Below are 13,016 nucleotides of genomic sequence, written 5' to 3'. Positions count from 1 at the left end.
TATACAGATACTTGCCTTGCTGAGGTCTATTGGCGTTGGAGTGAAGGTAACTGGAGTGAGGGGCACTAAGGGGCCAATAAGGTCTTTTTTCCCCTCTCCGCGATCCAAGATGTATTTCTGACATAGCTCTAGCTTCAGTTTGACTTTTGGGAGCAGAGCTTCAGAGCATGAAGCAAAACCGGGTGGGGGCAGGAAGCGAAACTCTCCATGCTTTCCTCCAAACAGAAAACGAACCCTGCTTTCCAGGACAAGGACAAGGAAGGTTTTCAATGTTATTAAAACCTTAGAGACTAAAGTATATATTATTTATATTAGAAGCCACAATGTCCACATTAAAGCAACTAAAACCTGAAGGTGGCTGGAATAAAGTACAATATTGTCACTACTGACTTGACTCCAGCAGAGACGCTGACCACAGGAAAAAGAAGCCCATTAGCGCTGAAGTTCTCCAACATGCCCTGCACGGGGAGACCGTTGACCCGAAAGGAGATGCTGGGGACAGTGAGGTCAAGACAGCAGCTAACCACATCATCATCCTTCAGCAGATGAGGGAAAGGAGAGCTGACTTTTCGGCCCACGCAGCCTGAGTTTCAGGAGACACATTTATCAGGGCTCAGATTTATTGTTTTCCTTTTTTCCTTTGTTATTTTTCTTCTTTACTGAAATTGAAGACTTAAGTGAAACAACTCTTTTGTAAGATTTAAGGATTGCCATGCTTTACTAAATGAAACCCTGGCAACAATAATATATCGATGTAGAATATATTGTAAAAAACAAGGCTTTTCTACTGAATCATGCCAGCATTACTACAGCTACTTCTAATGATAATTTACAATCTCTCCCAGTCTCTCTGTGCATGCTTAGAAATAGTAATATGTTTATGGATTTCTGGATGATTAAATGCCCCTAAACAAAAGCAGCCAATTCAGTTCTTCTGTTTTAATTTAGCGCTTTAGAAAACTTAAGAAGAACTCAGTATCTATTAGATCTACTTCACTGATTAGTTGCCGTGGTAAATATCCCATACGGCTCTTATGGTACTAAATCAATAAATCTAAATGAAACATCAGTCTGAATTTGTGTATTTTTGTCGGCAATGTGGCACAACTCAGTCTACTTATTGTTAAATTTGTCTACAATTATAACATCTATTTTTTCTCATTAGAGAACACAAACTTATATCTTATATGTTATATGATAGCGTTATATGTGTATCTATACTTTCACTGGATATCAAGAGCGTAAACTAACAGTCTCCCAAATCAGGTTCCAACGTGTCTCCAGAAATACTATACACCGACTCTTTTATGTCTTTATGAGCTCATCCTCACCTGACCAGAGGTGAAGTCCATCAAAGCCGTACGAGCAGAGGTCGTCTCCCACACCGTTGCCCCCCCAGCCCTCTCCTCCATTGGGCCTCGGATGATAGCCTTTGGTGCAAGCCCAGCCAACACGCAGGTGTGTGGGCTCAGATGTGAGGAACGGGTCGACGTGATCTACAACCAACTCATAGTACCACCTCCGATGCTGGGCTGAGTCTTCCCCCGTGGATAGGAAGATATTTGGTCTCATGCTGTGGGAGAGTAGAGTGCAGAGTGTGTGGAAACTGAGAGGACCACTTGCTGTAGTTGTGAAAGTTTTTTGCTTGATTTCATGTGGATTTCATCTGCTTAATGGTTCAGATCCTCTGTCATGTTTTTTTGTTTATACAGAAAAATGTACAATACAGAAAATGTTGCACCCTGCACCCTTCGAATTCATTTTAGAAACAGATTTTTGTTTTTAAATTTGGAGTACATTTTATTTATTTATCTATTCATTTTTGCTTCCACAATTGGTAAATTGTCTTGTTTTTAATATAGCACTTTTCTACCTATTGGGGCTTTAAAGCACTTCACAGTCACAGTGACACATCTAGCCATTCGCTCACACAAGCACACACCAGTGCAAAGCATTGTAGCAATCTGGCGTTCAGGATTTTCCTCAAGGCCACTTGAGCATGTGGCACGTTCCAGGGATCAAATCGTTAACCCTCCGGTACGTGGACAACCCGCCCAACCTACACCCTACAGCCACAGCTGCTGCAAGTCAAGCACTTGCTTGAAAAAGAAACCTCTTATTAGCAGAGCTCAGAGGAAAAACATTTAGATAGTAACAGCTAATTGTTGGCACCAATCGTCGCTGTGGTCAGTAAACTAATTAACTAACAACTAATATTTAAGGATTCAAGGATATTTATTGTCATTCTAAGCATAAAAAACATAAAAAATTAAATGTAGAACTCGGGTCTCGGTATAAAAAAAAGAAACGAGAAAATAAATAGTCCAATAAAAGTAATATAAGATAAACATAACAACAGATCTGAGGCTTCAAATGTCAGTGTGGAAGATATTATGTCCAAAGGGAAACTGTGCTACCATCAAGTTTTTGTGCTCTCTCGCAGCCTGAAGAGGAAACGGACTTGAGCACGACACTTGTGTTTGTTCTTAGACAAATACAACAAATGAAGTGAAGAGGCTTCTCTACTGAAAGCGGAGCATGTTTGTCTGGTGAGTTTCACTATTCATAAGACATCAGTAAATCAACTTTTATTTCTCTGTGAGTATTTGGAGCAAGTAGTTAATGGAAAATAAGGTGTTATTTTATTTTGTGAATACATATTTAATCAACATTGGATATTTTCTGCTACTTTGCATTTTTACTCATGAGATGAAAAAACATGTGACACTGAATGAAACTGATATGAAGAATGTATAAAGAAAAAGGAACAGACAAGAGAACATCTGGAGGAATTGGACAAATGTGCAGAGCGGAGAAGAGGAGAAGCTGGAGAAAACAAGGAAAATTGATGAGATAAAGGAAAACTGAATGAAAGCAGGTGTACTAATGAAGCATTTAGTTGAACAAGAAGTAAAAGTGATGGAACGAGAAATGGCTGGAGGAGGGAGAGAGAGCTGTGGAGGGGACCGAGCAGGTGTGAAGAATATGAAACAAAATAAGCTATAAGGCCTGAGGAGTAAAATGGGCTTCTGATAGAGAAAAGCGTAATAAAAGAAGGCAGCTGCTGACAGAGGAAAGGGCATACCCAGCAAAAAAAAAAAAAAAGAAAACAAGCTCAAAGGGAAAGGGAAATGGAAACTCTCCACAAGAGCCAACTGGCACAGCGGGCCAAAATACTGAAACAGAAGAAGAACATGAAGTATGATGAAACTGGCTAAAAACTGTCCAGAGATTAACTCGGTCTAGTCATACCACCTCAGGCAGCAGGCAACTTTTCTCCCTGGAAGAGGCTGACAAAGACAGCTTCCCTCTGACATCAACACCATTGTCCTGATCTACACAGACAAAAGACGACGCTAACGGAGACTAAGGTAAGCCTTCAATTACAGTAAAATAGAGAAAAGAGGGGGGCCGAGCTGAAGAGAAATCTCAAGTGTTTCTCATATCTGATGGAAAACCTGAAGAATGCCAATGCACGCAGCAGTGAGAGCTCTACAGCTCTACGACAAATGCATGAGCACAAGTCACAAGAGCCCATTCAGCGGTTCTCAGAGGGTAAATAAAAGCAAAGACAGGAAACTGGAAGCTGCCCTCCATGCTACATACATCATTCTTAGAAGTGCTCCTTCCTTATTGCTAATTATATTTCCTATTTGTTTATGTTTTGTGTAGGATTTAAGTGCCTGAGGAATGAAAAAAAAATAAACAGAGGAAAACAGTGAATGAAAAGCGTGACGAATGACTCAGAGACCAAACAAAAAGAGCAGTCAGCAGTGAGAATATTTAGAGAAAAGCTTTCTAAATTGTACCTGGTGACCTGATTAACCAGACGTGTTTGAAGCAGCAAATCCCTGTCTGGCAGCAGGCTGTCGCAGATGAGGTTCTGATTGGAGCGCACCGCCACGCCATGGCACACACACAGAGAGCACAGCACCTCCAGCACCTGGAACACAACCTGTCAGCACTTCATGCAAGCAAACAGCTCGATAAACAAATGGAAATGATCCCACGATCATCTGCTATTATAGCCGTTAAAGCAGCAGTACTTGGTGAAACACACTGGAACCGCATCAGCTCAAGGCAAAATCTGAGAGATGATTTAAATAAGATAGCAGCTGGTGTGTTTTGACAATTAGAAATACATCCAGTGAATACATAACAACATGCACATCACTTCTCATGATTTTCTTTTGTAACAAACACAAAGCTTGCCAAGGACTACCTTGTGATTACATCCGTGCTTGTCTAGAAATGAGATGATAGATTGAATGTGCCCATCTTTGATGACATTGAGTGCTTCAGGACTTTCCACAAGGACACAGTGTAGAACCTCCAGGACTCCTGCAAATGCAATTACTCATTACTGTAATGGAGATGCCCTGTTTTTGACCTCTGTATTTGGCTCAAATGGTCTGAAGAGATAACCAACACAAAATACGCTGTAGACAAGATGGCAGTGTTTACCTGAAATATTTCACTACATAATCACCTGCTGCAGTTACACAGGCTTTAGTATACCAGTAACAAAATAAGTCAAATTAGGATATAAATCCCTCATGTAACCACCTCAATCAGAACAGGCTGGCCCCATCAGAAAAAAAAAATGTTAAATCAGATTGAGAGAGGTGGTGCAGGCTTTCGATTTTCCATTTCATATGAAAATATTAGTATTGAATAGCCAATCCAATCATTTTTCTCTGGCTGGAATTAAAAAATAAACTCACTCTGCACATGTTTGCCCCGTCATATGGTAAACATTAGGGAATGAGATGAGGTAGTAAAACACTGAGTTGTTTTAAAAGATGAATGAAACCTGACTGGATCTGTGCTGTGTAGCTGAAAGCATCGGTCTGTCACTTCTTCTTCTATTCCATAAATTCAGTTTTGTCAATAAAAATGGGAAAAAAAATTCTTCTTGGTCGAACCGCTTTGTACACACTGTATAAAAAATTCTATTCTGATTGACATTTTAGGTCATCAGCATTCAGGTAAAGAGTTAAGTTTGAATCTCTAACTACAATTATTTAAATCCAGTTTAGTTTAGTATTCCTTATGTCAATATAGCCACTAAAACGGATGAAACGACTTACAAGTAATATTGTAACATGACTATTATCACATTTAATTCGCGATCAACCAATTAATACTGATGAGAGCTCGACACCACAAATCTAACCAACCAGAAGACGCCTCCAGTCGGTCTAGCCTGCTGATCAGCCAGTCTAAAGAACCTGAGAAGTGAGCACAGTTTACACGGTTTCCCCGGATCAGAGCAGCTGAAAGGGAGAAAAGAAGGAAACTTAAGGCGAAATGTATTTGAAAGCGATGTCAACATCAGAAGCTTTTTAAGATGAAGAATGTGTCTCTTTTTCTTCTATTATTAGTAAAAAAAAATAAAATATTGAGCCATCTACATTTGAAAGACATGTTAATTCTCACCCAGTAGCTCATAGAAACGACTGAGGATGGCTTCCCACTCTTGCCCCGTGTCACTCTGAGTAGCCTCAGCAAAATGAGAATCGCTACTATATTGGTGCAGACGGTCAATGCAGTCCAGGACCAAATCTATCACACCCTGAGGAAAAAAAGGAGGTGTACTTATGGAACACCATGAAATATCACACATGAGACCAAATGTATTTATTCACACATATAGATTTACCTCTTCCTGGAACATGTTCTGCCGATTTTTCAGCGCTGTCAGGTTGTTCTGTTTAGCCTCATGACCCAATCCCTCCAGAGGAGGATGGAAATAGTTTATTAGATCCTGAAGACTGCATGTCACTGTCTCCATGGGCAGGCTGACACGGGGAAGGTTTCCTTCATGACTAAAACCATTCAGTTTCCTAAAGAAAAGGGGATTTTTTTTCTCGATTCAGTGTGGCAGACTTAAAAATTCTTCTTGCAATAGAAGAAGCCCAGATTAGACTAATATGACGATCCCGGATGATTGTTTTTGCTGTACTCTTGTTATCCTTATCTGAATCAAAGGCCCGAGGACAGAGGATGTTGTAGGCTGGACAGATTGTAGAGCCTTTGAAGCCAATTGAGGATTTTCAGCTAGGAAAATAAAAATTGTATATTTCTGTTTATAAGAAAGAAAAACAAATGTTTGAGCCAGTAAACCTTCCAGATCTCTGTCTTAGAGAAAAGAAGACGATACATTTATGATAGTACTCTTACAGTACTGAAAAAATTATATTATGACGTTGTGAATCACAGGCATAGGCTAAGAAAAGGTAGACTGTTGTTAGTGGGGACCTTTGGGTCCCATGGGTTGAGGGGAGGGGCCTCTGTGGATCATCCCACAGATACTTGATCAGTTTGGGATCTAGTGAATTTGGAGGGCAGGTCAACACCTTGTGCTGTTTTTTATGTTTTTTCAGTTGTTTATACAATCATTTTTTGTGTGTGCCTGCGTCAGGCTGCATTCTTCTGGGGATGGCTGCTGCCATCAAGGAGTGTCATTTGGGTGGTACATGTCTAAGTAACACCCACGTGAATTCCAGGTCCAAAAGTTTCCCAGCAGAACACTGAATTGTCACAAGATGATCAATGTTATTTAGTTCTCCTGTCAGTGGTTTTAATGTTGTGGCTGATCGGCGTACAAATCTAGCGCAACAACCTCACTTTCAGATGGACATGTAGTATAAAATTTAGCCTCAGTTATTATTTGTAAAAAGAACACTGCATTAATCTGTGTAGTCATGACAATGTGACGAGTACCTTATAAAGCCGGTGAAGAGGAGAATAGCGCTCCGGATGAGTCTAGCAGTGTGAGACTCTTCCTTCTGAGAACGAGACAGCGTCAGCCCATCATCCATGTGACCCTCGCTGTGCAAAATTGCCTAAAAGCACATGATTTGCAATCATTACCAACTGATTCTTTCATTATGCTAATATGCTGCAGCAGTCAATAATGATTTTCTTACATTGATATACGGACTTACTTTTCGTTGAGCACCTCCCAAACGAGGCTTTGCATCAGCAGCTTGGTAGGTTAGCCAGAGCCCAGAGTCTACGTGTTGAACATAACAAATGGAGTCTCCATACTTGATCTCTGGGATTCCCATGCCATCTGCATTTGTCTTTGGCCCAGTGTCAAGCTTCTCCTACAAGTGAGAATCACATGTATAATTATGTGCATCACAAACCAGTGATCACAACAACCAATAGGTTTCAGATGTTTCTCCTGACCTTTGATGATCGGAAGCAGAAGGAGGTTGTGTTGATGTCAGCTTTGTCCCGATCAACCAGATGCAGGCCTTTCTCCTCCGTGAGACCCAGGTACCTCCCAGTAGTCACATGGCACAGTCTGAACGACTGACCCCAGCTCGTGTGCCTACCACTCCAGCTACGGATTATCATTTCATTGTGAATATTGTGTTTTTTTTTATTGTTTTTGATGCCCTTTAAAGGAAACTGAACAGTCTAAAGCATGCACTTTTTCTTCTGCTCTTTTCTTTTTCATGAACAAAAACAGCAGAAAGAGAAATTCTGGGTCCTTCTCCTGGAGGTGACAGTTTTTAAATAAAATTGTGCTTAAAAATATATAAATCAGGAATTATATATATATATATATATATATATATATACATAAATAAAAAAAACATTGTTCTTGAGACTGCATGTGAGGAAATCATCGCATCTCTTATATCACTTACACAACACGTAGGATCTCCAGCCTCCAGAGAGAGCGGGCATGGCTGGAGACTGATCCAATCTCGTAATGCATTATCCTAGATTAGGAAAAAAACAGACACGGTTGCAGAAATAAGGGACTTTTTTTGTCTTACATTACAAGGAGACTGGTCCTTTCAACTGACCTTTGAAGCTCCTCACCCTGCTCTGTGGAGGGAATAGTCAGACATGCATCACTATGGCTGTGGAGTAGACGCAAGGTTTCACCTCCCTTCAGGTATCCTAGAATTTGAAGAAGAAGAAAACAAAAACTAAAAAACAAGACAAGAGATTGATATTCAAAATAACTGACAAAAATGACACACAATCGGCCTGAACAATTTTCTCTACAGATCTTTGGTAAATCATGGAGGTGAGGTTAGTGAATTAAGGTGGACTGATTTCACTGTGCTAAATTGCTACAGTTATACATAAGACAAGGTTCACTGTATGGTCCTGCTTTTAGTGTCTTGTAAGAAACATGAGAATGCCTGAGCAATGCCTGAATGAACTCGCTTGACTGCACAAAATCTAAAGGTGCATTTACTCTCATATACACAGTTAAAGAGAGAAAAACAATAACTGAATAAAATGGATTTTTAAATTTATAAAAGGTCACAGTTATAGATATGGTGACCTGAAAAAAAAGCTTCAGGATCAAATTTTGATGGTTGTCTAATGCATATTTTTGATGGTTGGACGGTTTTTGACATTTGGTTCTCAATAGTGGTGGTTCTGGGACCAAGCTGCAACCTCAGGTGTTTGAAAAATGAAGCCAACGTCCAAGTGCCAAAAACCGCAGTTCCTCTAATGGCCACTCGAGGCAGGCTCCTAAAGTGGCTCAATTCCAAAGACCTCTATGTTAATTAGGGATGTGGCATATTTGGGAGGTAGGCAGAGTCAGGCACTGACAGCTTAGGCCAATACTGAGCTCAATACTGAGATTCAATACTGAGATTCAATACTGAGATTCAATACTGCTCATTAGGAAATCTATCAGTAATGTGGGTATTATTGTGGAACTAAAAAACCCTGATCCATGCATAACTAGTATACATTGATCAGCCACAACATTAAAGCCACTGACAGGTTCTGCTGGGAAACACAAGGTGTTGACCTGCCCTCCAAATTCACTAGATCCCAAACTGATCAAGTATCTGTAGGATGATCCACAGAGGCCCCTCCCCTCAACCCATAGGACCCAAAGGCCCCCACTAACAACATTTTGCTACCAGACACCACAGGACACCCTCAGAAGGCCCACGTCCATTCTCTGATGAGTCACAACTGTTTTGGAGGCACAAGGGAGACATACACAATATTAGGAAGCTGGTCATAATATTAGACCTGATCTGTGTATGTCCTTGTGGTATACAGACACACACTAGAGAATTGTGTTGTCTCAGGATACCTAAAGAAATGTCTTATGGCCTGCATTATAGTAGTATCTACCTTTTCTTAACCTATGCCTATGATTCACAACGTCATAATACATTTTTTTCAATAATGTAGGAGTACTATTATAAAAGTTGCCAATATTAGGAAGGTGGTCATAATGTTATGCCTGATCGGTGTACAATCACTTCAGCAAGTATTCACTTTATGGTACTGTAAATTTAATTTCAACTGATCAAAATACTAGAAATTACACAATCAAGGATCTGAAAAATATCAGAGAATCAGATAAGAAACACAATCGAGTCATTTCAACGTGATTTGATATCAGGAAAAAAAAAAAAGGAACTTGCCTTGAGCAACTGCACCTCCAGAGCAGATGGGAGCCACATTCCAGAGAGTCTGCTGGAAGGCTGCATTAACAATCAGACCGTCACTCAAGGTTTTGTTGTCAGATACGGTGCCAGGGGACAGATGCTGGGGAGCAAACAAAATGGTAATAAGGAAAATAGGCTCATCCACAATAAATACAACTTCTGATGTTTTCTTTCCAGCACAATAGCTGTTATCATAAACAATTATGCTAAACAAGTCATCAGAGGAAGAGAGAAAACTATTGGCAACTACTGCATGAAATCAAAAGTGATGAAACCAGGGAGAAATGTGGTAGTGAAAGAAAAACAGCGGGCTAGAACACAGATTTCCGTTATTTCTTTTACCCTGTTTGACATCTGACATGGGTTTATTAATATCATTGGTACAAGTAGATTGTTTGTCATCTGCTACTGACTCACCAGGTATCTTTCTGAAGACACATTGACCAGTATGAGGTCATCCCCAACACGCACCTTCTCACCCTCCGACCTCTGTCTGGATGCAGGGTGGACTGTCCACCAACACGCCTCACCTGAGCCCCACATGGAATATATAAATATATACGAGTACAGCACACAGACACAAAACGAATAACAACTCTTTTCAGCTGTTTAAATGGGTCTAACACCAAATACCTGCTCTATCTTCCTGCAAGCAGACATCAAAGGCCAGCTTGTCAGTTGAAGACTGAGATGAAGACAAGCAGCTGAGATACTGGGAGGGAAATAAATGATAAATAAAAACATGTCAGTAAAAACATAAATCGATTTTATCCAAAAAATTAAGGCGGCAATATTTAGATTTATCTCAGCATTATATAAAGATGACTCACCATGCCACTGTATGAGTGTTGGAACAACACTGCCTGGCCATACAGAAGTGTACGATGGTTACCTCCAGCTCCCGCCTGCCAATCACAATCAGTGTGAATAAACTCCAACAGACATAGAAATATATTAATTTAACCAATTTTTTTATTATTATTTGCTTTTTATTTAACCTAAATATCAAGATAAAAAAGACATTACATGCATCTCAATCAATCCTAAATCTCTATAAGCTGCACACCCATAATTCAGTTGTAAAATAATGCAAAGCACTCACCGTACAATGAGTCTGTTCCCTTATGTAAACACCAGCTGTTTATGTTTTAAGATGGCTTGTATGCTAATATTGTAAGGCTTATATAGGCTTAAATACACACCAAATCCTTCCAAACTTCAGTAGTAGATATAATCCTTCTCTATAGCATCTTGGCCAACAGTTTACAAGAAGAGTAGGAGTACAAGTAAGGCTGATATGGGAAATGGGACAGAATGATCAACATACTGTACCAGTCAAAGGATTGGACATACCTTCTCATTCAATGGTTTATCTTTATTTTTATTATTTCCAACGTTTTAGATTAATACGGACATCAAAACTATTAAGGAACACATTTGGAACAATGTGTTGTTCCATATGTGTTGTAGACCTACGTCTACTTTGAAGAAAACACTACACTACAGAAACACTCTACAAAGTAGACCTAAATTTTCTTGCCTTCGTAAAGTGTTTGACTCCATCAGTTGGTAGGATTGGCACATGGTTCTCTACAGCGAATAGCCCTATTCGACTGCTTTTGTAATCTATATTATGACAAGAACCACTCAGCTAAGTAAAGAGAAATGACAATCCATCATTCCTTTAAGACATGATGGTCAGTCAGTCCGTTCAAGACCTGAATGTATCCTCGAATGCAGTGGCAAAAACTATTAAATGCAATGATGAATCTGGCTCTTGTGAGGAATCTTGTGAACTCTGCTGCAGAGTTACTAAGAAATTAAACAGCACCTCACATTAGAGCCGCCATAAATACTAGGAAGAGTTCAATTGGCAGCCATATCTCAACATCAACTGTTCAGAGGAGACTGCGTGAATCAGGCCTTTATGGTCGAACTGTTGCAAAGAGGCCACTACTGAGGAAGAACGACAAGAAGAAGAGAATTGCCTTAGCCAAGAAACACAGGGAATGGACATTAGACCAGTGGAAGCTGTACTTTGGTCTGATGAGTCCAACTGATGAAATGATTGGTTCCACCTGCCACGTCTTTGTGAGACGCAGAAAAGATGAGCAGATGGTTTCTACAAGCATGGAGAAGAAAGATGATGATGATGATGGCGGTGTGGGAGTGTTTTGCTCGTGACACTGTTTGTGATTTATTTAAAATTCAATGCGCATTTAACTAGCGCGCCTACTACAGCATTCTGCAGAGACATGCCATCCCATCTGGTATGCGCTTAGAGGGACCTGTCAATATTACAATGACCCCAAACACAAGTCCAGGCTACGTGAGGGCTTATTTGACCAAGAAGGAGAGAGATGGAGCGCTCCGTCAGATGGCCTGGCCTCCACAATCACCTGACCTAGACCCAACTGAGATGGTTCAGGATGAGATGGACCACAGAGTGAAGGCAAAGCAGCCAACACATGCTCAACAACTCCTTCAAGATTGTTGGAATACCATTCCTGGTGATGACCTCATGAAGCTGATTGAGAGGATGCCAAAAGTGTGCCAAGCTGTCATCAAAGCAAAAGGATGGCTACTTTGAAATGTCTAAAATATTAAACATATTTTGAGTTGTTTAACACTAACCAAGCGATTCCATATGTGTTCCTTAATAGATTTAATGTCTATTAATGTACAATGTAGACTGGTACTGTATATCCAGTAAATTATGCTATATAAATTGTACAATGACAGTGATAACATAGTAAATATGTATTATTTAGATGCATGAGGAGAGAAAAGAAGACCCCCACCTGTGCAGCCAGGTACTCGCTGTGGGCCAGCATCTCCTGCAGGGCTCGGACAGAGAGACACTGGGCCAGGACAAAGCCACAGACTGACAAGTCCGGAGGAACATTCTGGTAGAAATAAAAAGACAACACATTTAGTCTCTGAGGTCGCTTCATGTCTGCCTGCTCCCTCCACAGGCCAACAGATAGTTAGTGACAGCAAACTGGGAACGGGGCAGACCGAACTGGGAGGAAAAGGGTGGAAATCTGACAAATAAAAATAAATTACAGCAGTAGTTACATACATATTCAATCCGAACACTACAAATAGTATGAATACATGTGATAAGTTACTAATTTAGCTGAATTGAAAGAACAGGGAAATACACTTTCTGATACTAGCAAAACATACTGTTCAGAGCCAAGTTTTTTATAAGGTATTTCCAATATAGTAGTTTAAATACATTATGCACTATATAGTGTATCTTTGGGTTGAACACACAGAATATACAGTCACTTTGTAGAAATCTGTGATTCCAAGTGCAAGTGCATTATTTGAATCATTTCAGTCATTTCTTATTATGGGACAATAACTGAGCTATGGACTGCTCTGGTAGTGGGGGAAAAACTGTGCATCGACTGTGGTAGAGCTCTGTACCTTGCAGTTGTAGGTGGGCTCAAGTCTGCAGAGTCTGCTGCCAAACCCCTCGGCAGCAAGACAGAGCTTCACGTGCTCCTCCTTGGAGATGAAGGTACTCTGCAGAACCACTTCATCTCCCTGAACAAA

The 13,016-nt window shown here is 40.3% G+C and overlaps 1 protein-coding gene across 1 annotated transcript in view; it reads right to left on the bottom strand.

Annotated features, from left to right (window-relative positions):
• The window catches only part of LOC311500591 (ryanodine receptor 2-like), a gene marked incomplete at its 5' end in the record, with an annotated part of 62,950 nt that overhangs the window by 48,033 nt on the left and 1,901 nt on the right, over window positions 1-13,016 (bottom strand). The window contains 19 exons of the mRNA XM_084562092.1: window positions 16-235; window positions 391-583; window positions 1,332-1,573; window positions 3,810-3,943; window positions 4,223-4,341; window positions 5,181-5,276; window positions 5,440-5,575; window positions 5,663-5,846; window positions 6,727-6,848; window positions 6,951-7,112; window positions 7,198-7,354; window positions 7,665-7,739; window positions 7,827-7,923; window positions 9,429-9,552; window positions 9,870-9,982; window positions 10,086-10,164; window positions 10,283-10,357; window positions 12,254-12,358; window positions 12,888-13,007. Of these exons, the coding sequence (XP_084418218.1) occupies window positions 16-235; window positions 391-583; window positions 1,332-1,573; window positions 3,810-3,943; window positions 4,223-4,341; window positions 5,181-5,276; window positions 5,440-5,575; window positions 5,663-5,846; window positions 6,727-6,848; window positions 6,951-7,112; window positions 7,198-7,354; window positions 7,665-7,739; window positions 7,827-7,923; window positions 9,429-9,552; window positions 9,870-9,982; window positions 10,086-10,164; window positions 10,283-10,357; window positions 12,254-12,358; window positions 12,888-13,007 (2,553 nt within the window). The remainder of the gene's footprint in view (window positions 1-15; window positions 236-390; window positions 584-1,331; window positions 1,574-3,809; window positions 3,944-4,222; window positions 4,342-5,180; window positions 5,277-5,439; window positions 5,576-5,662; window positions 5,847-6,726; window positions 6,849-6,950; window positions 7,113-7,197; window positions 7,355-7,664; window positions 7,740-7,826; window positions 7,924-9,428; window positions 9,553-9,869; window positions 9,983-10,085; window positions 10,165-10,282; window positions 10,358-12,253; window positions 12,359-12,887; window positions 13,008-13,016) is intronic.

Source organism: Chelon labrosus (genome assembly GCF_963514085.1).
Source record: "Chelon labrosus genome assembly, chromosome: 15".
NCBI lineage: Eukaryota > Metazoa > Chordata > Actinopteri > Mugiliformes > Mugilidae > Chelon > Chelon labrosus.
This window is presented reverse-complemented; position numbering and strand designations above follow the sequence as displayed.